The following is a 24,517-nucleotide window of genomic DNA, read 5'->3' on the forward strand; positions in this document are numbered from 1 at the left end:
AGAGGCCTCACACGAAGACAAAGAAAACCCCAGAACTTCAGTCCAGTGTTTCTGTAGCTCCGCCTTAACTGAGACATTTGATTATGCATGTATTCTGGCATGAATTAAGACACAAGACTTTTGTATATGTGAATGCACAGTTGGTTTGCACATTGGTGTTACCATAACAAGCCCTGGCCATTAATGGTACATCATTCCCGGGTCCTCTCTGCACACCCCTCCCCAATACATCTATCCCACTTCCGTGAGGATGTAGCTCCCAGCTCTGCAGACAATTCTGCCCTGATGACCTAATGACCTCTCACCACACACCACCCATTTCCAGACTGAACAGCAACAACAAAAACCCAACAGACATAGTGGGGTTTTTCCAATTCATTTTCCTCTTCTTCCCTGTCTTCAGACAGATGAAAAACTGTAAAAAAAAAAAAAAAAAAAAAAAAAGTATCTTTCTGCCCAATTTCTGTCCAATTTACTTACCTCACCACAGTTCATCCCACCCCCCTGCAACTGCACCATGTTCTTTTCAAACTTCCAACCCATCTAAAATGTGAAATTATTTTTGTACACTGTGTAATAAAATATGCATCATAAAGATTTCTCATGTATGTGTGCAATTAATTGTTAGAGATAAATTTAATATTTACTTTGAGGCATGATGAAACGAGTTCCCATTTTTCAGCAATGTACCTTTTTATCAGGTGTTAGTTTAAACAAGCAAACAAAAAAAATTGTGCAATCTCAATTTGTTTTGTGAACATATTAGCACTTGGTCCTGCAGTGTTTTACCATTAGCTACATCTCTGACATTTTTGCCATTTTAAGACTTGGAAGAATACAGCTATTGTGATTGCTATCATGTAGGAATGTTAAAACTGGATAATGTATGAGAAGCAATGTTAAAAAAATCATCCTCAAACTTGCCAACAAGCACATGAAAGACGTCCAAAATCATTAGTCATTAGGGAAATATACAATTACTACCACAATGAGGTACACTACATATTCACTGAATGGCTAAAACATAAAATATTAAAAATGCCAGGTATTGGCAAAAATGTAGACCACCTGAAATTCTCCTATATTGCTAACGAGAATGTACAATGATACAATCAATTTGGATAACAATTTAGTATTATAACAATTCTACACCTATGTATTTGCCCAAGAAATATAGAAATGTGTCTCAAAGACCTGCTTACAAATGTACACATAACATTATAGATGGGTCAAAAACTGGAAAAAAAACAAAAGTACATCAAAAGGTACATGAATACACAGATGTGAGAATATTTATATAATATTACTTCATAGTAAAAAGAAACATATTGATACATGCAATAAAACATGGCTGAATCTCAAAAGCATTTTGCTAAGCAAAAGCAGTCAGATGCGAGAAAAAAAAAAAAATCGGTATAAACAAACCTATGTGAAGACCCAGAACAGCCAAAACTGATCTACAGTAATAAAAATCAGATCAACAGTTGCCTGAAATAATGAGGGTGTTGATAATAACGAGAAAGGTGATACAGGACAAATTTTGTGGAGTGACAGAAATGTTCTGTATGGCCAAATTCATCAAATTATACACTTTCAGTGTAAATCATACCACAATAACATTAACCTGAAAAAAGTCAAGACAGCAGTAATGTGGGGGCAGGGGGTGGTGTAGAAAAGAGGGACAGTATGAATGAGGAACAAATTTCCAGGACAATAAGATATTCTATTTCATGTCTAAAACAGCACAAAGAATAGTAATCTTAATATATTTAAGTTGCACCTAAGTTTTCATATGCTATGGTTGGCCCCTCCCAAAAAAATCCTATAGGAATTATTCATACACAAATACACACACACACACCCCAAAAAAAAAAAAAAAAAAAAAAAACCAGCCAGAAAGAAACAAGAAGATTACAACTTTAGCACATACAATCATTTTCCAACTCCCTAATGCATCAATTCAACTTATTTGCGCCCCCAGGAGTAAGAGGGGCAAGTATCGCACCTAGCCACCTGAAGCTTTGGGTTTCCATAGAGATGCTGGCCAGAAAAGCCTGAGGGAGGAGACAGCTCCTCTACAAGGAAACATGTTGCTGCATTGATGGAGAGAAACACCTGAAACAAAAAAAACAATGTCTGTTCAAAGACCCTGCTTCCATATTAAATTTGGTGTATTGTGATAATTCAATCCCTAAAGGACCCTGCAGTCAATTTACACAGTGCTCAAGGCACTTTCATCTTTAAGAATACTAATTAACTTCAAGCAGTGATCCTCAAACATTAAGTGCAGAAGAATAATCTGAGATTCTTGTTAAACATGCTTTAGCCCAACCCTCAACATCTTGAAACAATAGGTCTAGGGTGAGGCACAGAAGTCTGCACTTTTAGCAAGCACTACAGATAATTAAGACAGTCCACAAAAACCATATTATAAGAAACTCTGATCTAAACCTATAGTAACAAGACTAAGGAAAATATTGCTGGGCATTTAAAATATCCAGCAGTTCAGAGAACCAAAAACTAAAAATAAAGCAGATGGTCTGTACTGAAGCAGAGTTAATCAAGGGGCAAAAAAGAGAAAAACTGAAAAATTACTTATTACATACATAAAACAAGATGTCATGACAAGGATGATGTCCTTGGAAATTAATTAAAGTCTGCCAAAATAAATGCAAGGCCTCATCCTTTTATAAATTCAACTTTCACATCATCTACTTGCTCACATTATATAGTGATATTCCTAAACTCACTTTCACAAGCCAAATTTGGTCCTTCATACATAATAAAAGTCAGTGATTATATTGTAGGAAAAACATAGGCCACTGATGCAGGTCAGTGCTTAAAGCAATTCTATGACATTAGAGAGTAAAATTATGCCACTGTCAGGAGAAGAAAGACCCTGTAGCCACCCTACTCTAAGCACATAAGGGAAGAAATCAATTGTGGAGTGGCCTCTGGAGAAGGAAATTAGTGAGGGCCACTAATACAAAAAAAAAGTATCCTGCCTGACTTCATAGTTCCTAGGATGATAGAGAAGAGACTGACAAACTACCGGCACCCCTCCACCACCACACCCAGGATACCTAGGGTGAAAGCTTAAACAAAGGTCACCAGTACCCAAAGAAAAAATACATGCAAGCATCACAATTGAAAATACTACAGTATCTTTTAGTTAAACAGAACCTACTTTGTAAATCTGCACAACTAACACATGTAAATATTTCAGAAATGCATGAGATACAAAAGCAGGTAACTGCCTTTTTAGATCAGCAACAACACCAACAAAATACTCATTGTCATCACTTCTAATCAATATTTATTGGAAGTATTTGCTAGTACAGGAAAAAAATGAAAGTACAGGCACAAAAACTGAAATTATACATAAAACTTTTTAATCATGATGTAGCAGGAGGAGCCGCAGACAAAAACTCCTCAGACACCGAGTTAAAGGAGGAAGGGGTTTATTCGGCCGGGGGCATCAGCAAGACAGCAAGACTCCTGTCTCAAGAGCCGAGCTCCCGGAGTGAGCAATTCCTGTCCCTTTTAAGGGCTCCCAACTCTAAGAGGGTGCGTGTGAGAGGGTCATGATCGAATGAGCAAGCAGTGGGTATATGACTGGGGGCTGCATGCACCGGTAATTACATCAGAACAAAACAGTATAGGGATTTTCACAGTGTCTGTGCAATGTCTAACTGATAACATAACTGATTAGGTCAGGGGTCGATCTTTAACTACCAGGCCCAGGTTGTAGCCCTGGACTGTCTGCTTGTGGATTTCATTTCTGCCCCCATTTCTTTGGGGGCAGAAATTGGGCATAAGACAATATGAGGGGTGGTCTCCTCCCTTAATGATATGATCTTTTACACAGAAAGTACAAAATTGTCTCTGGAAAAGGTATTAGAAACATTTAGCAAGGTGGCTAGATATAAAATTAATATACAAAAGACCACTGCATTTGCATACACCAATAACACATTTTTAAAAGCACTGCCATACAACAGTTATCAGAAATTATCAACTACCTGAAACAAAAGATGTACAATAATTTTGTGTTAAATTATAAACCATACAAGAGATATTAAACATGACCTAATAAAAACAGAAGTATATCCTGCTCATCCTGTATCATAAAGATGTTAATAATCCCAAATTGATCTACAGATTCAATCAAATTAATCAAAAAGACAGAGGATTTGAGAGAATTTGGTATGATCATTCTAAAATTTCTAAGGAAAAGTCAAGTGTTACTTCTGAAAAAAAGGAACAAAGGCAAAGAACTTTCTTTTCCAGTATGAGAGATTATTCTAAAGCAACAACAATGAACACAGGATGATATTCACAAAATGAATGATGAAAAAGAATGAGTCAAGGAAAGGGAAAAAAAATTTTGCATTAAGCTTTTGTATATATGACAAAGATGGCATATCAATTCAGTAGAAGAGAGCATTAACTTTTCAATAAAGCGAGGATAACAAAAGAAATTTTTTAAATCATTTACAGGTTGCACATCCCAAAACTCCAAGCCAGAAATAAGAAATGCTCCACAATTTGAAAACTCCAAATTTTTTGAGCACCAACAAGATGTTGAAAGGAAATGCTCACTGGCTTATTTCAGATTTCAGATTTTCAAATTTAGGATATTTACCCAACCCAGGTAAGCAAAATACAAATATTCCAAAATCTGAAGGAAAAAAAAGGTCCAAAATCTAAAACACTTCTGATCCCAAGCATTTTGGATATGAGAGACTCAATCTGTATATGATGAAAATAAAACTGTATCCCTACCTCGCACCACATACAAAACTCAAGCACAGATGAAAAAGGGTCTAAAATGTTGCAAATATAATTTTAAAACTCTCAGTTAAAAATACAGACGACTACCTTCTAGATATTGTAGCAGGGAAAAGTTCTTAAAATTTTTAAGTTAAAACAACTAACATTAAAAAAAATACCTTCAGCCATTCATATAGATGCAACAAATCAACAGGAAGATGAACAGAGGATTCAAGATGACAATCTCAAATGAAAGTAAAGGGATAGGATAAGGGATATAGGTTATTATCGAAGTTCCAGCTTTTGTTTTAAATAGGGGGTTCGTGTGTGTTTATTATTTAAAATAAGCAATTTAACAAATAAATGAAAACATATTTGCAGGAAGAGCTGATCATGAGACAATTGGTAAAATTAATTCAATTATGTGTACTTTAGAACCAAACTAAAAATATATATTATTAAAAACAAACTCTTTGTAAACTACCTGACCACATATAAGGGTAGTAAATACAGAACTGGCATTACAAAAATAATAATCTAGATAATCAAATTAAAAAGTTACCACAGCATACAGGACAAAAAGGGAGAGAAGAAACATTTGAAGCCAGGAAGAAAGATAAGTGACGTATAAAATCCAAATAATGTAGTTTTAAATGAAGATGAGGAAAAGAGTTGAAGAAAAATTCCTGAGAACACAGATTTCAGATGTAAAATCCTAGGCAGGATCATTAAAAAGGTACACACATAAACACATGCGAGTGAAATTTATGAACTCTTAAAAACAAAGAGTAAAATCTTACAAGGTAACACAGAGAGTTAACTTACCTGAAAAAAAAAAAGCAGAGTGACATTAAACTATCAAAAAGCATTATACAACAGACCAAAAAACACAGTTAAAATTAAATAGTTAATTTAAAAAAACTAGCTACTAATAATGCATCTGCAACACTAAGAAAACTCATCACCTAGAATTACAATTCTATATTATCCCAGCAAAACTAGGTATACCATAAGAAAAAACATGGTAAAATGTCTTACCTAATTTGGGGCAAATAGGTGGAAAAAAAGTTAATTTTTTATATTATCGAAAAAAGCTATTAATGTTTTATATCATCAAAATTTTATATTATAAAAATATATTTGTTTAAAATTAAAAGAGCCAAAATTGAAAAGAAAACTTTAAAGACAAGGGTAGGGGTGGTGATACAATGTCTATCCATCAAAACTGAATGGAGAAAACAAGACTAATAAATGGATAATCAGATGACAATAAAAAGATTAAATTTATCAGTTATCACCATATGTGCATGGTTAAATTCAAAAAGACAAAAACATAAGTTTGGATTGGATCCATTAGAAATACAAAGAGAAACTGCCCAGCACTTTGGGAGGCCAAGGCAGGCTGATCACTTGGGGTCAGGAGTTTAAGACCAGCCTGGCCAACAGGACAAAACCCTGTCTCTAGTAAAATTACAAAAAGTAGCTGGGCGTGGTGGTGTACACCTGTAGTCCCAGCTATTTGGAAGGCTGAGGCAGGAGAGTTGCTTGAACCTGGGAGGCAGAAGTTGCAGTGAGCTGACACTGCACCATTGCACTCCACCCTGGGTGAGAGCGCAAAACCCCGTCTCAAAAGAAAAAGCAAGAAATAAGATCAGCATCTGGCAAACACTACTGACAACAAAACAAGCAGGGATAAAAAAATGGCATGTCTAGCTTCCTTCCCTTCCTCCCTCCCTCCCTCCCTCTCTCTCTTTCTTTCTTTCTTTCTTTCTTTCTTTCTTTCCCCTCTCTGGCCCAGGCTACAATCTACTCGCCTTGCTGCTGCCCGCGCCGCGGACTGCCTGGGACTGCCGGCGCCCGCCACCTCTACCTGCCTTTTCTCCTTTCGCTGCAGGCACGCGTTCGCCATCTTGGCCACGCTGGTCGCCAGCTCCTGACGCCGAGTGCTCTGCCCGCCTCAGCCTCCCGAGGTACTGGGACTACAGACGGAGTCTCGCTCACCCAGTGCTCGGTGTTGCCCGGGCTGGAGGGCGGTGGCGTGGTCTGGCCTCGCGGCAGCCTCTACCCCCCGGCCGCCTGCCTTGGCCTGCCAGGGTGCTGGGATTGCAGCCCCTGCCCGGCCGCCGCCCCATCTGGAAGGTGGGGAGCGCCTCTGCCCGGCCGCCCCGTCTGGGAGGTGAGGAGCACCTCCGCCCGGCCACCCACCGCCTGGGAAGTGAGGAGCGCCTCCGCCCGGCCACCCACCGTCTGGGAAGTGAGGAGCGCCTCCGCCCGGCCACCCACCGTCTGGGAAGTGAGGAGCGCCTCCGCCCGGCCACCCACCGTCTGGGAAGTGAGGAGCGCCTCCGCCCGGCCACCCACCGTCTGGGAAGTGAGGAGCGCCTCCGCCCGGCCACCCACCGTCTGGGAAGTGAGGAGCGCCTCCGCCCGGCCACCCACCGTCTGGGAAGTGAGGAGCGCCTCCGCCCGGCCACCCACCGTCTGGGAAGTGAGGAGCGCCTCCGCCCGGCCACCCACCGTCTGGGAAGTGAGGAGCGCCTCCGCCCGGCCGCCCCGTCTGGGAAGTGAGGAGCGCCTCCGCCCGGCCACCCATCGTCTGGGAAGTGAGGAGCGCCTCTGCCCGGCCACCCATCGTCTGGGAAGTGAGGAGCGCCTCTGCCCGGCCACCCCGTCTGGGAAGTGAGGAGCGCCTCTGCCCGGCCGCCCCGTCTGGGAAGTGAGGAGCGCCTCTGCCCGGCCACCCATCGTCTGGGAAGTGAGGAGCGCCTCTGCCCGGCCTCCCATCGTCTGGGAGGGGAGGAGCGCCTCTGCCCGGCCGCCCCGTCCGGGAGGAAGTGAGGAGCGCCTCTGCCCGGCCGCCCCGCCCGGGAAGAAGTGAGGAGCGCCTCTGCCCGGCCGCCCCGTCCCGGAAGAAGTGAGGAGCGCCTCTGCCCGGCCGCCCCGCCCGGGAAGAAGTGAGGAGCGCCTCTGCCCGGCCGCCCCGCCCGGGAAGAAGTGAGGAGCGCCTCTGCCCGGCCGCCCCGCCCGGGAAGAAGTGAGGAGCGCCTCTGCCCGGGCGCCCCGTCCGGGAAGAAGTGAGGAGCGCCTCTGCCCGGGCGCCCCGTCCGGGAAGAAGTGAGGAGCGCCTCTGCCCGGCCGCCCCATCCGGGAAGAAGTGAGGAGCACCTCTGCCCGGCCACCCACCGTCTGGGAAGTGAGGAGCGCCTCTGCCCGGCCACCCTGTCTGGGAAGTGAGGAGCGCCTCTGCCCGGCCGCCCCGTCTGGGAAGTGAGGAGCGCCTCTGCCCAGCCACCCATCGTCTGGGAAGTGAGGAGCGCCTCTGCCCGGCCTCCCATGGTCTGGGAGGTGAGGAGCGCCTCTGCCCGGCCACCCCGTCCGGGAGGAAGTGAGGAGCGCCTCTGCCCGGCCGCCCCGTCCGGGAAGAAGTGAGGAGCGCCTCTGCCCGGCCGCCCCGTCCGGGATGAAGTGAGGAGCGCCTCTGCCCAGGCGCCCCGCCCGGGAAGAAGTGAGGAGCGCCTCTGCCCGGCCGCCCCGTCGGGAAGAAGTGAGGAGCGCCTCTGCCCGGCCACCCCGTCCGGGAAGAAGTGAGGAGCGCCTCTGCCCGGCCGCCCCGTCTGGGAGGTGAGGAGCGCCTCTGCCCGGCCACCCATCGTCTGGGAGGTGAGGAGCGCCTCTGCCCGGCCACCCATCGTCTGGGAGGTGAGGAGCGCCTCTGCCCGGCCACCCATCGTCTGGAAAGTGAGGAGCGCCTCTGCCCGGCTGCCCCATCTGGGAAGTGAGGAGTGCCTCTGCCCGGACACCCATCGTCTGGGAGGTGAGGAGCGCCTCTGCCCGACCACCCATCGTCTGGGAAGTGAGGAGCGCCTCTGCTCGGCCACCTATTGTCTGGGAAGAAGTGAGGAGCGTCTCTGCCTGGCCGCCCCGTCTGGGAAACTTATTTCAAAAATCCATGGGAAGGACTTGGATTGGCTCATCCTGTGTCACATGCCCACATTTGGACCAGCACTTATATTCAACCAGTGTGCCCAGGTACCACCATCTATCTAGTGTCTACTCTGATTGGTAACAACCTTTGACCTGTCGACTATTAAATACTTTGAGTTATCAAAAAAAAAAAAAAAAAAAAAAAAAAAAAAATGGCATGTCTATATACATATATATGTACATACATACACACACACACACACACACACACACACAGATTTAGGACAAAACTTTAGACCAATAAATACAGAAACCTAAATGAAATTTAGAATTTTCTAGAACTAAAAAAACTTTTAAAATTTGACCCTAGAAAACATAGAAAATTTAAAAGACAATAAGCAAAATTTGGAAACTTTACCTAAAATTTGCTCTAAATGAGCAGCTCAGCCCTGATATAGTCATGTTCACCAAATCTTCAAAGTAACGAGTACTTCAGTTGAACACTATCTAATTTTTCAAATCAAAAAAGATCATACACCATCAATTTTGAATGACTCAACATAATCCTACACTAAACAATTCCAAAAGCACAGGAAAACACAGAAAGCCTTCTAATCATTTTATGAGCTAACCTTATCTTAATAGCCCTCATGGGCACACCAAACCTTGTAACCAATCTCATTAAAGAATCCAAGGAGGACTGGTTCCAGGACCCCCAAAGAGGCCAAAATCTGCATCCCTTATATAAAATCAAATCAAAATCAATACAAATATAAAATACAAATCAAAATCAAGTCCCTTATATAAAATGGTATAATATTTGCATGTAACTTACACATCCACACATCCTCCAGCATACTTTAAATCATTTCTAGATTACTTATAATACCTAACACAATGTAAATGCTACATAAATAGTTGTTATACTGTATTGTTAGGGAATAATGACCAAAATGAGACTGTACATGTTCAGTACAGATGCAACAATGCTTTTTTTTTTCCAGAATATTTTCAATCCACAGCTGGTTGAATCTATGGATTCAGAACCTGTGGATACAGAAGGCCAATTGTATACCAAATTCTAGGTTTAAATGTATTATATTAAATATAGAAATATATTAAAATAGTAAAGCAACATGACCAAATGGGGTTTTATCAGGAATTCAAGGACAGCCAAAACGATACAACATTGTGGTTAAGAGCAGGGGCTTGTGTATCACATGATTTTTGAGTTTATCCGACCCTTAATACATACTAGAGATGAAATGTTGCTTTAGTTCTCCAATACTGTTTCTTCAGCTTCAATAAGAAAGGAGAAAAATAGTACTCACTTCATAAGGTGGCTGGAAAGATTAAATGAAAAAAGTTTGTAAGAAGACTCAGCACAGTGCCTTACACGGATTATATGGTAAATATTCATATATCTTATGTACAAACGGTTCTTATATTACTGACATATAAAATATCATTCACTGCAAAGAAAAAGACATGACAGTCAACATCTAAATCTAGTTTTGAAACATTTATAAAACTTAGGAATGTAAGAAAATTTCCATATTATAAGGAAACAATATATAATAGAAACTAACAAATTGTAGTAGCATTCTGTAATCTTAAAGTAATAAGTGGTAAAAATAATGACAAGAAAGAGGTCAGAATATTAAGTATTTGTAAAGGATATGGACTGTATACATATAATATTGAAGAAAATCGACAGAATATTTATCAGAAATGATGTGAATTCATTTAAAAGGCTGGATACAATGTGAGTATACAAGTCAAAATTAGGTGTGAAAAGGAAAGAATAAGAAAAGGAATAAACAGCTGGAAACCTCTCTCTCTGCCCAAATCAAGTCTTATACTAATAACAAGATAATCAACTGATTCCTAATAAAGAATACCCCCCTTTATGTAACATTTAAAGTGATTTAAGTAATGTTAACTATCAAATGCTGCACGGTGTAGTTTTACAACCTTAGATAATCCTAAATTAGAAAATACACGTTATTTTAAGTAAGAAATTTACCCTGAATCCAGTCTGCATTGTTTTTCAAGTTTTAACTCTTGAACTTGGTTAATCTATAACAACCTTCCCACCTAACCCTCATCTTTCAAGGAATTCAGTGAAAGTTGACTGCAGATCTGTTAGATTCCTCTGCCTCCATTCTATACTACTTCTTTTTTATTCTCCCTATACAGAACACTTGCTTAGGACCATTAAACAATCTAATCTAAAGAAGTTGCTAAAGTTTAAAGCCTTAACATACTACTGTTAACATACTAATATTACAGCTTTAAAAGAACCTTCAGAAGCACTTAATGACTTGCCCAAGGTGACAAAAAGGTGGTTGAGATCTATCCCACATCCTGTCTTTCACTACCACTGCCTATTCTCCTAGCATGAGCACAGTTTTTCAAACTTTCATTGTTTTGTTTTGGCTTTTTGTTTTTTTAAGATGGAATCTTGCTCTGTTGCCCAGGCTGGAGTGCAGTGGCACGATCTCGGCTCACTGCAACCTCCACCTCCCAAGTTCAAGCGATTCTCCTGCCTCAGCCTCCTGAGTAGCTGGGATTACAGGCATGTGCCACCACGGCTGGCTAATTTTTGTATTTTTAGTAAAGACTGGGTTTCACCATGTTGGTCAGGCTGGTCTCGAACTCCTGACCTCATGATCCGCCCGCCTCACCTTCCCAAAGTGCTGGGATTACAGGCGTGAGACACCGCGCCTGGCCATTTTGTTTTAAGAGACGGGGTGTCATTTTGTTGCCTAGGCAGGTTTTGAACTCCTGGCTTCAAGTGATCCTCCCATCTCAGCCTCCCAAAGTGCTGGGATTAAAGCATGAGCCACCATGCCCAGCCTCATTGTTTCTCAATAATTTTTAAATTTCAAGATTCAGTTAGGAAACAAAGTACTATATTCTTTTTGGAAACCATTCACTTATTTCATTCATCACATATTTGCTGAGTCCTACTATGTGTAAAGAACTGTTCTAAGCCCTAGAGTGAAACAATATATTTTATTCAACTCAGAAGGATACATTTAATGTAAATAGCATCCTGTTCATTTCACTCTGTAAATTAATTTGGTCCCTGGGAGCAAACCTCCTCCCAATAATAACTGCCCTAAAGAATCCTAGCTTGGTTCATCTGGTTAGATAGATTGGGGGGGGCCACCATGGAGTATCCTCATTTGGAACTTGAATCTACGTATCAAATTTCTGAGATCTAAGGCTCCTACACTTTGGTAAATATGAAGCACAAAGCCTGAAGATATATGTCCAAAACGAAAATTATCATAGAATTTAACTAATCTGCTGCCAACTGCACCTCACCTGAAATATCTAAACCTCAGAAAAGCAGCTTTCTGCAGTTTTACTACATCTCCTAAGTCCCTGGGTTGGCCAAACTCCAGCAATCAAGCAAAGAACACATCAAAAGGGAAAGGCGGCCCCTTGCCTCATCATACTACACTGTGACAAAGACTAATGAATTCTACAGGCGAACCAAAAAATCATGAAAGTTTTGTGTAGTGTGGTGCTGCAAATAACAAAAAAACTTACATCCATCTACAAAATAGAAGTTTAAAAAATCCTGAAAATATAGGAAACCATTCCGACTACCAAAATACAGCTATTTACTTAAAATTTAAAAACACATATGTACACACAATTTTTTAAGGTGAGAAGAAAACTGGCTAAAATGTTGGCTATGCAATATACAGTACACACCTCTCCTTTTAGATAACCCATAAACTGTCTGAGTAAAAACAGACTTTCACTTTTGTTTCTTCTAAGTGTGAAGTTCACTTCCTAGTTACCAGCTTTAAGTCCGCTTCCTGGTTACTAGCTTGATGGATTTAAATCTGTCAACTTATTGAGATAGATGGTTTATTTATATCCATATAAATATTTTTAAATAGTTCTAATATGAGTAACAAAGTAATCGTGTACTAATATGGAAAGCAAACACATTTAAGTGTTTCTTTTGTAAAAACAATCTAAACATTATAGAAGTATAAAAGTTTCTCTAAAAAAAATCCCCAATAACAATGAAATGATCTAAAACACACCCATACTAAAAATAGCATCATAATGATAATATTTTGAATTAACTACTACTCCCTTTGTGTGGGGAGGGGATTCATTAAAGTAGGAAATTGGACTCGACAGCCAAGATCACTTTCGTTAACTTGATTCTTGATTCTACAATTTTATGCATAACCTCTGAACCATGCAATAGAGCCTGCATAGTTATTTAATGCAGTTTAGTCAAAATCAAATGAAAAAAAAAAAATCCCAAACTTACAAAGTTCTTCCCATTGTTCAAACTTACGAGATGTGAAAAATTTGTATTTCTCACTTTGAAACAGACTTTAATATTCAACATTGAAGACAATTATAAACAAATGGTACCATACATATTAAATATGGCTTAGCATTCACATGACCATGTGCTCTTTCCTATGCCTTAAGTCTTTAAAAATTGAACTTGAAGGTATTCAAAATAGAACAGGGAGGATTAGGAAGTAAACTCTTTTAAATTCTCATTATTAAATCCTGAATTATTTCACTGTAAATAAAGTGCAGTGTGCGATATCCTTCTAACTTTACCAGTAATATCAACTAACATACAAGTCTCAAAAACAACTTTCCCAACGTTCCTAAAATAACAATGCACTATCCTTGCTTTCCAAACTTCTCGAGTATCTTCGATTACTTTAAAGCAGTATCATAAAATTCTAAAAATAATCCCAAAGCAAAAATTTAGCAGGCTGTTTGTAGACAGCCCATTTTAGAACAGGTCTTATTCTAAAGTCAAGCACAGGTAGAATATTGCTACACCAAAACTACAACAGGGTGGGGCATTCATTACTCACCCAGATAAACCAAACATAACTCTGGTGGTTGATCACAGTAAACCCTAACTGTCCCCGTAATTCCGACACGACTAAGGCACGGTTTACTCTTTTGCCCAAAATGCTTTTAACGCAAACGAAAAATTAAAAAAAGAAATTAAGTCATGGCCAACTACTCTTCAGAACATGGTGCAAGCCATGATAGTGCACTTAAGATTCTGAAAGCAAAATCTAAAACAGCAGAATGATCTCTTACTATTCACTTTAAAGATATAAAGTTTCACAAACAGTTTTTTAATTGTTTTCTTTAGTGAGTGACCATTTGAATGTGTGACTGATGCAAGAGTAAAGGGTGAAGGAAAGAACAAGGTCAAACATAGGGGACAAAAGATTCCTGGAATAACATGGCCAGAAAGGTTTCCTCTCTTAGGGACGGTTTCTACACTGAAAAAAAAAAAAAAGAAGAAGAAAGGGAAACCTTAAAAGGAAAAGAAACCAAGCAAACCACCTACTTCTAGAGTCCACCTGGTCAACACGCCTGCCCCGCAAGGCAGGTAATTCGATTTTGGTGGAGACCGTTTTGAAAATAGCAGGCCTGGTACACTACTACCTTTGAAAGACAAAACCGGTTCAGAAAGGATGACAACTGGCTATTCTTTCTTATTTAAGGGGAGAGAATAAAGTTTCATTAAGAAGCCACACAGAGCACTGTAGGAATGTGAGGGTCGCTCTCAATACCTGGCACCGTCTGCTACGGGAAAACAATCGGCAGAAGGAAGTGGATTGAAGCCCGCAAACTACACTCTGCTTCCCATACGCAGCTGGGCACTGGGCGCGACGCCCCCGAGGCGATGGGCAGGGGCCAGGGGTGACGGGAGGGGAAGCCGGGGAAGGCGGCGGCGGCGAGGCCGGGGCGCCCGGCCGCGGCGGGAGAGGACAGCCCGTCGGAAGGAGGAGTGGGGCCCGCCGGCTCGCGGGCTCGCCTCACCTTCTGCGCCGCGCTCTGCTGCAGCACGTTCTGCTCCACGGTCATGGCCCCCGCGGCGGCGGCGGTGGCGCCCGGCTCCTCGCGCCTCCGCCGGCCCTGGCTGCCGCGCTCCGCCGAGCTCCAGGGAGCGGCGCGGACGGCCGGGGAGGACAGCGCCCCCGCCAGCCAGGCGCGAAAGCGATGGAGGCCGGCGTGCGCGGGCACCGCGGGCAGGCGACGAAGCGCCGACTGTGAGGGCCACGGCGGCAGCCTCACGTCTCCACGCGGCCCGCCTCAGCGCCGCTCGTCCGCGGCGGCCCGGGCCATGAGCGGGCGGAGGACGCCGGGGCGCGGGAGAGCGTGAGCCAGTCGGGCGGGCGGCGTCACGCGTTCGCGCGCTCCTTCGCTGGCGGCTTGCGGGCTGCTTTGGGGAAGGGAGAGAGGGGACGGAGGGAGCGGCCGCCCGGAATGGCGTTGTCCTCCTCCCTCCGCGAGTCCGCCTCCCTCCCCTCCCCCACGCGCCGTCCCCGCCTCCGCCCGGCGGCTCCTCCCCCGCAGAGCTCCGCCCGCCGGCCGCCCTAACCCTACATTGTGACCCTCCGGGTGGCGGGGCGGGGCCGCCATGGAGCCCCGCCCCTCCCGGCGCGGGCCTGGCGTTCCCGGGTGGGGCGAGGGCGCGCCTGACTGCCTGGGCCCGGGAGCCGCCCCTGCGGCAGGTTTCGCGACGCTGGCGCTGGGCTTCGGGAAGCGGGGCTGGAGGCCAGACGGCAGCGTTCCTCTCTGCGCCCAGGGCTTGTCGGATCCCTAGCTTGCCCAAAGCCTCCAAAGCAAACATTTCCCTCCATGCCCATAACGTCCCAAAACTACGTAGGGTCCCGAACTCCGGCCCCTTTCTATGTCACGCGTTCTCTCCCCTCGCCTTTCTAGGAATTTCACAAGCCTTGAACTTGCCTGAAGGGAAAAGTCAAATAAGCAAAGGATTGCCAGAAATCTTTATGCAGGGAAGTACTTTTCTCCTTAACTAATCGTTACGTAAATGAATATAGACATTTTCTATCTACTTCATTCATTCAAATATGTGTCAGTCACTGCTAGGCTCTGGAAAAATAAAGTTTATCTTCCCAAGACTTAATATAAATGAAATAGGATCTATCTAGCAAACAACCTTACAAAAATATCACTGCCTAATGATACATAATTCTAATATCCCAGTTGCCAAATTAAGCAAACAATTAACTACCATGCATGGAATGCTTGACTATATATGGAATTGTAAGGAAAATCTAACATTAAGAAAGCAATCTCTAGCCACAAAAATATCTCGAGTTCCAGGAGCTAATCTGGGAACGGAGGTGAGAGTGCAGCAGTGTGAAGAGAGAAATTATCAATGCATATTGTCACAAATAGAATACACTTGAAAATCCAGGTATAATTTTTAATCCAATGACAAGGAAAGCAAGCTTGGCAAATGCTAATTGAAATAGTATGTGGTGTTACTTAATAATCATGGGTTATAGTAGCTCTTAAGGCTTTGTAACAGTTCTGTGCACGTTACAACCATCTTTGATCTGCAGCTCGGATGTCTTGAACCACCTGTTGTCACCTTTTCCTTGAAGCTTCATATCTGTTGACTCATTTGATATTTAACAAATTGCAAATCTTATTATATTAATATCCTATGTCGTTTCTAGAGGAAATGAAAAGTCATGAAACGGTTGGAAACAGAAATTTAGGAATACTGTCACATCTCTAATCTCACGTATCAATTTTTTTGTAACTCTGAAACCCAAGGAGGGTGACCTGTCAAAGAGAGCTTATTAAAACCCATTTTTCTTCATTTATAGATCAAAGTTTCTTCTTTTCTTTATATACTAACTTCATGTTTCTCCATGTGAGGATTTTGGTTTTTTTGTTTGTTTGTTTTTTAGAAATCAGGCTCATACATTTGAATTCAAGAAAATTAAATTTAACATAAAAATCTAGTAATCTAGTACCATGAGGGGAAAAATATTGCCAGATACTAAAGTTTAATTTCAAGAATTTGGCAATACAACTTTTCTCTGAGTTAAATTTGTTACTTCCATACAAAAAAAAAAAGATCTTACAATAGATATCATCAAATAGAGCTTTTATAAGGTAGACCTATTTGCCCACTGAGACCATTCATTTTCAGCTTACTTCTGATGGTTTCCTACTTACTCAGCATTTTTAAAAATATTTTTAACTGTTGTACTGAAGAACATTGAGAAGAAAATTTCAAGTTTCCTCACAGGCATTCCTTTTTAGAAGGCTTACAATTGGGATGAATAATTAGAGAAATTTGAGAAATTGAAATAAACAGGCACAGAAAACCCATCGCTGGGATTTCCTAACTCATTTTTTAAATTTGCCCCATGACAATTATGTTGTATGAGTCAGCTTTAATGTGCATGTTTGTTGGAATTATATATCCTCAAGATATTATTTAATAACTTCTGAACTGCTGCATTACTCTATGTTGTTGACATTCAGGTTAAAAATGTTAAGTGACATATTTCATATAATATGAAATATTTTTTGTGTAACAATGCTGTGGTTTGAATGTATCCCCCAAAAAACCGTGTGATGGAAACTTAATCCCCAATGCAACAGTGTGGAGGTGGGGCCTAATAAGAGGCGATTAGGTTATGAGAGCTCTGACCTCATGAATTAATTAATGGTGCTATCACAAATGTGCAGTCACTATCAAAACGGCAGTTTCCTTATAAAAGGGCTAGTTTGGCTCCCTCTTGCCTCTTTCTCTTTTTCTTTCCTTCCCTCTCTTTCTCCCCTTCCCTTAGCTCTTCCACCATGATACAGGAGGAAGGCCTTCACCAATTGCCGGCCCATCCATCTTGACCTTCCCTGCCTCCAGAACTGTGAGCCAACACATTTCTGATCATTATCAATTACCCATTCAAAGATATTATGTTGTAGCAGCATAAAATAGACTAAGACAAACTCCAAGACTATTTTTCTGTTTTGGGTCAAAATGTTATTTCTAGCAATACTCAGTATTGTATTTTATATGTCAACTAAGAAAATTGGTATTCTTCTGCCTTAGGTGTCTTTAGAAAGGGTTTAAAAATCCATTTCCGGATACCAAAAGTTTACCATATTGCCAAAACACATTTGTAGGATTTTTCTTTGTTTCCCCGCTAGCTGGTGTTGAGCTCCTGGGCTCAAGGAATCCTCCTGCCTCAGCCTCTGAAGTAGCTACCTGGGATTACAGGCATGTCAACAAAGAATTATTGAATCCATGGAGCAGATTTAGATAATTTCCATTACAAAAGAGTGGTTTTAAATCTACTACAATGAGGATCTGAATTATTTTCCTCCTTTAGGAGTGTTGGCATTCTGGGATAATTTTATTTCCACCAATAAGAAAACAATAAGCAGGCCGGGCATGGTGGCTCACCTCTGTAATCCCAGCACTTTGGGAGGCCAAGGTGGGCGGATCACCTTAGATCAGGGGTTCAAGACCAGCCTGGCCAACATGGCAAAACCCTGTCTCTACTAAAAAATACAAAAATTAGCCGGATGTGGTGGCAGGTGCCTGTAATCCCAGCTACTTGGAGCCTGAGGCAGGAAGAATTGCTTGAACCTAGGAGTCGGAGGTTGCAGTGAGCCGAGATGTGCCATTGCACTCCAGCCTGGGTGACAGAGCAAGACTCCATTTAAAAAAGCAAAAAGAAAAGAAAACAATTAGCAATCATTTAAAGAGGAGGTTTCTATGATGTCATAATGGTACTATTCAGCAATCAGGTGTTCATAGATTACAACCTGCACAAGAGTACTGTCTGCCTAATACATGCACAATAAAATGCTTATTGAATTAAGTGGGCAGCCATGAAGGAGAGAAAACAAATGTATTTGTGCTTTTGTGGTGCACATCTAACTCTAACTTCTCATTCCAAGTGGATAGCTTTGTGGTCCTGGCAGCCCAGCCATATTATTCTATATGACAAAGTGTGTCATTATTAGTTTCTCCAGCCCTCAATAGTGCCTCACATTCTGAGGGATTCTAGATGTTGCTTCTTTGGTATTGTATTAGTTGTCCATGCTGCCATGACAAAATACCACAGATTGGGTGTCTTGAAAATACAGAAACATATTTTTTCACAGCTCTGGACACTGGGACTTCAAGATTAAGGTGCCAGCAGGGTTGATTTCTCCCGCAGCCTCTCTGTTTGCCTTGCAGATGGCCACCCTCTCACTGCCTCTTTCCATGGTCCGTGTGTGCCCACAGTATCTCTTCATCTTCTGCTGAGGACGTAAATCATACTTGATTTCAGCCCCACCCAGATGGCATCATTTTAACTTAATAACCCCTTTAAAGACTTTGTTTTCAAATATAATTACATTCTGAAGTGCTAGGGTTTAGAACTTCAACATATGAATTTTAGAGAGACAAAATTCAGCCAGTAACAGTCAGTCATATTCAATCTGTCTTACTTAATCCTATGCTTCATACTTTTGTGCCATCAAATATATTTTTTCATGCCCCATCCTGTAACTTCGTAGATTGGTAAGAGATGCATTAGCACATTAAAGGATAGTACCTGCACACATTTTCTGCCAGTATTGGCACTTCCAGTTAGAATCATTTTGGGGGAAAAGAGTTTTGTTCATTGAAAAGCAATCTAGTCTAATGTGCTTTGCAAGGTCTGCTTAGAAAGTAAGGACTATGGAGAAACAGCTACAATTTATCAACTGAGAGCCAGTGCAAAAGCGTATTATTTCTTGCCTGCGTCACTTGCTTTCACTTACCTTGAACAGGCCCAAAGTTATACTTGCACACTGAAAAGTGGCTTGGAGGCCCCAGACCTTTTCTCATCACTTTTTAGTCCATTCACGTATACTCAAAAAACAAAGTCTCTCCCTCCATGTTGGTAGGCACACATTTCCCTGAAATTATCCTATGATATATATGAGCAGAGAAAACCACATGTCACAATGGGACTAATGTCACTTTCCAAGATCTCTCTCCCATGTTCGGTGCACATGATCCCTGAAGAACAACCCAGGGACTTCTAGCTCTGTGATCTTGGGCAAGTTGCTTAAGCCTTAGTTCCTATTTGCTACGAGATTGATTCCTTGAGCGTCTATTGTTCTGCTGTGAATCACAGAGAGGACTATCCTTGCATGTTTCACGCTCGTAAGTCAGATGGGTTTGAAACAGATTTGGCTAACAGGCAAAGGAAAGGTACTGGAGGGCAAGAGAAAAGGTATAGCCAGGCTATTTCTCTTTCTCCTCCCTCTCTTCTGATGGCATCTCTTTGGGCTGTATGTATCTCTTGGATGGTTTCCCCTCTCGCCAGACTGCCCTTGCCTGATTCCAGGTCTTCCCAGTGAGGTGAGGTAGGTCCCTGAGATTTAGAAACTGCATCCTCACATCTCTCTCCAAATTAAGGGTAGTAATGCCTTCTTGATGTTGCTAAACTCTGGCTTAACTCACTGCCCTTGTTCGGCTTTTCAGCTCTGCATTGCCTATATAACAAATTCTTCGGATAAATATTCCTTGTTTTAACCACTGTAGGGGTAAAGGGAAACTTTCTCCTTCACCTTTTGAAGGTTGGCTGAAAATCAACTGACAAAAATCAAATTAATTTTAAAAAGGCATATGAATTTGTATTACTACACACAGAGGAAAATCTCAGCGATTACTTCCCAACCATATGAGGTCCGGAGGGTTATATACCCTTGTTGTTAGGGAAGGGAGTTCAGGAAGTACAGATATTTTTAAGGGGATAGAAAATGATTTTTAGAGGAAGTCAGTGGACTTAGAGCATGTACAATGGCCAGTACAAAGCCTGTTGGGTCCACAAAGAAGACCATGCCTTGGGATATATGTCCGTTCGAGTGTGTTGACAAACTTCAGCCTGCCTTTCTGTGATATGAATTCAGTTCATAAAAACTCAGAAAAGGGTTCATAAGGTTTTTTTTCTTCTTCTTCTTATGTGGGTCCAGACTTTAGAGAGAGAAGGAAACTTCAGAGAACAACTTCATTCTGTGCTTTGGAAGACACAGAGAATGAGAGATGGGGGAAGGGAGTGGTCAGAGAGACATTGAGGCTTCTTCTTTAGTTCAGCATGTCGGAGTGCCATATTTTGGGATATTGGTTTCTCCGCCCCAACACTACCTAGAGAGTATTCTGTTTTTCTGACATAACTCTTTCTGACCTATGTTCTCTGTGTTGTGTCGGTTCCATCATCTATAAAGTGAAAAGAATAATATACAGTTATTTTGATGACCAAATGATTTAGTACACGTAAAGTTCCTAGAATAAGGCACAAGGTACTAAATAAATGTTAGCACATACTGCTATTTTATTAAGACTTCCTCGTGACCTGTAAGTTGAGAAATTAAAATCGTTAGATGAGCACCAAGAAAAATTAGTTAGGATTGAATGTTCTAAGTCTAGGAAGACAAGACAAGAAGCAGGGTTAAGCGAGGTCAGGTCAAAAATCTGCCAGTCTAAGAAGGGGACTATTCCAGTGATATTTCTGTATGATTTAAAATATCAGATCATGTGCAAAAGAATTTGTTTAGTAATTCCTAGGCAGCTACTTTAGTTTCAGACTCTTGATACTTATTTGTATTCTCTCTTGAATAGTAGAAAAGACACAAAGCTCAGGTGTCAATGTCTTTAATTTTAAAAAACATATCAGTGATATAGGAAATCAGAAATTTATTTCTAGGCAAACCATGCTATTAGCAAATAGAAAGAAAAGAAAAAAACTTAAATGTTAGGCAAAAATGCTATCATTTTTGGATTCTGCACAATGACATTTAACAGCATGGGTGCTCACTAAGTATAATTGAAATAAATTTTAGTTTGAAATGAATAACTCATTTGCAATTTGAAATGGACTTTTAATTTGAATTAATTTGAAAAGAATTTATAATGTGAGATAATTTGAAATGAATAACTACTTTCTAGACTTTAAGAAAACATTTTCAGTATGTTTAGTATATTTAATATCAGTTTATAAAATGAGATATGAGTATAATAATCTACCACTGCCTTAGCTTATTAGTTTGGTCAATTTGTCATCAAGAACAACTCATGAAATTTCTTTAATGTGAAGGTTCATTGGATAATTCTGTTCAAATCTACCATAGCTTTCAGGTTGGACTATGATACTATAAATATCATTAAATATATGGGAATGATGACTGAATAAATCCTGTATATATAAAAATAGAATAGCATATTTTAAAATTAGATCCCATGAGTTTTAATTTCAGAACCTTCTCTCTAGGTCTTACTCTCAGGTGAGATGAGATGGCTCTTCCAGGCCTTCTATTTTGAGGGAGATGTGGGAAAATGTGATACATTTAGGGACAGACACTATTTTTTATATACTTGCTATGTGCCAGTACCTGTGCTAGGCACTTTACACTTATCATTTATCATTTAATTTTTATAATAATCCAATAAAGTTGGAATAATTACCCTCTTTTTACAGAAACAGAAGCTGTGGCTTATAGTTGAAGTAAATAGATCAAGGGCACACAACCCAAACCTGTTAAACCAGTTTGAACCAAGGTAAGAGTTTTGTGTGACTTCAAAGGTTTTGCACTTACACCCCCTACACTGCAAACTGGTATGGTTTGGATACGGTTTATTTGGCCCTCACCAAGTCTCTTGTTGAAATTTGATCCCCAGTGTTGAAGGTAGGGCCTGGTGGGAGGTTTTTGGATCATGAGGGCAGATCCCTTATAAATGGCTTGGTGTCATTCTCTTGGGAGTGAGCGAGTTCTCACTCTTAGTTCCCATAAGAACTGGTTGTTAAAAAGAGCCTGGCACCTTCCTCTTGCTTGTCTCTTGCCATGTAATCTATACACACTGGCTCCCCTTCTCCTTCCACCATGATTGGCAACTTCCTGAGGCCCTCACCAGAAGCAGATGCTGGTGCCATGCTTCCTATACAGCCTGCAAAAATGTGAGCCAAATAAACCTCTTTTCTTTATGGATTATCCAATCTCGGGTATTCCTTTATAGCAATACAAATGGGCTAAGACAGAAAATTGGTACTGAGCAGTGACATATTTCTATAAAGATACCAGAAAATGTGGAAGTGGCTTTAGAACTGGGTAAAGAGCAGATGATGGAAGAGTTTGGAGGGCTCAGAAGAATCCGGGATGATGAGGAAAAGTTTAGAACTTCTTAGAAACTGGTTAAGTGGTTGTAACCAAAATCCTGATAGAGATATGAATAGTGAAGGCTAGGCTAACTAGGCCTCATATGGAAATGTGGAACTTACTAGGAACTGGAGCAAAGGTCACCATTGTTACACAGCAGCAAAGAGTTAGCCTGCATGGTGTCCCTGCCCTAGGGCTTTGTGGGAGGCTGAACTTAAGAATGATAACCTTAATGAATCTGGCAGAAGAAACTTCTAAGCAAAGCATTAAAGAAGTTGCATGGCTGATTTTAACAGCTTATGATCAGATCTGAGAGCAAAGGAATGAACTAAAGTTGGGATTTATGACTGAAAGAGAAGCAGAGCATAAAAATTTGGAAAATGCACAGCCTGGCCGTGTGATAGAGAAAGAAAGAGAATTTTCAGGAGAGAAATCCAAGATTGATGTGGAGTAATAGCTTGCTAGAAAAATCAGCGTGTATAAAAGAGAGCCAGGGGCCAATAGTAAAGACAATGAGGAAAAGGCCCTGAAGGTGTTTCCAAAATCTTTGAGGCCACCCCTCCGATCACAGGCCCAGCAGGCCCAGAGGCCTAGGAGAACAGAATGGTTTCTGGGGACAGGCCCAGGGTGATGCTACCCTATGCCACCTCAGCATGTTGTTCCTGGCATCCTGGCTGCTACAGCTTCAGTCAAGATTCAAGGGGTCCCAGATACTGCTTGAGAAGCCACTCTGGAAGGCACAAGCCATAAGACTTGGTGGCTTTGTGATAGTAAGTTAGCAGGCATGCAAAATGCAAGAATGATGGAGGCTTCGCAGCTAGATTTCAGAGGATGTATTGGAAAGCCTGAATGCCAAGGCAGAAGTCTGCTGCAGAGGTGGAGCCACTGTAGAGAGCCTTTACTAAGGCAATGCCAAGCAAAAATGTGGGTTGGAGCCCCCACAGAGAGCCTGTATTAGGGCAATGCCTAGTGGAGCATGGGATCAGGGCCACCACCCTCCAGACCCAGAATTATAGTGTCCCCAGTGGCATACAACCTCATCCTGGAAAAGCCTCAGTCACTGGACTCCAACCCATTACAGAAACCACCAAGTCTCCATCCAAGGCCTTGGGAGCCCACCCCTCACACCAATGTGTCCAGGATGCAAGACATGGAGTCGCAGATTATTTTGGAACTTTAAGATTTAATATTTGTCTTGCTGGGCTCCAAACTTAGCATGGGGCCTGTTACCACTTTCTTTTGGCTGATTCTCCCTTTTAGAATGGAATGCCTGTACCACCATTGTATGCTGGAAGTAGGTGATGTGTCTTTGATTTTATAAGCTCATAGATATAAGGAATGCATCTTGAGTATTAGATGAGATTTGAACTTTGAGTTGATGCTGCAACAAGTGAAGACTTTGGGGGTAGGATGATTATATATTGCAATGTAAATAAGAGATGAGATTTGGGGTGCCAGAGGTGAATTAGTACGGTTTGGATGTGGTTTCTTTGGCCCCCACCAGATCTGTTAAAATTTGATTCCCAGTATTAAAGATGGAGCCTCACAGGAGGTGTTTGGGTCATGGCAGCAGATCCCTCATGAATGGCTTGGGGCCATTCTCTAGGAAGTGTGTGAGTTCTCACTCTTAGTTCCCACAAGAGCTGATTGTTACAAAGAGCCTGGTACCTCCTCCTCTCCCGTTTCCTTCCTCCCTCATATGTGACCTGTACATGTCAGCACCCCTACCCCTTCTGCCACGAGTGGAAGCTGATGTTGGCACCATGCTTCTTGTACAGCCTGCAGAACCATGAGCCAATTAACCTTTTTTCTTTATAAATTACCCAGCCTA

At 41.9% G+C, this 24,517-nt stretch overlaps 1 protein-coding gene across 6 annotated transcripts in view; it reads right to left on the reverse strand.

The window, feature by feature from the left end:
- Nucleotides 1-15,035, reverse strand: part of USP25 (ubiquitin specific peptidase 25) — a 162,357-nt gene extending 147,322 nt beyond the window's left edge. For 3 of the 6 annotated variants that reach the window (XM_063640660.1, XM_063640659.1, XM_063640661.1), the window contains exon 1: nucleotides 14,542-14,733. In XM_063640660.1, the coding sequence (XP_063496730.1) occupies nucleotides 14,542-14,586 (45 nt within the window). In that variant the 5' untranslated portion in view covers nucleotides 14,587-14,733. Of the gene's footprint in view, nucleotides 1-14,541 lie in introns of all 6 variants that reach the window. The other 3 variants (XM_055279312.2, XM_055279310.2, XM_055279311.2) reach the window with 3 other exon arrangements.
- Nucleotides 15,036-24,517: the final 9,482 nt, after the last annotated feature.

This window comes from Symphalangus syndactylus, chromosome 5, assembly GCF_028878055.3.
Source record: "Symphalangus syndactylus isolate Jambi chromosome 5, NHGRI_mSymSyn1-v2.1_pri, whole genome shotgun sequence".
Classification (NCBI taxonomy): Eukaryota; Metazoa; Chordata; class Mammalia; order Primates; family Hylobatidae; genus Symphalangus; species Symphalangus syndactylus.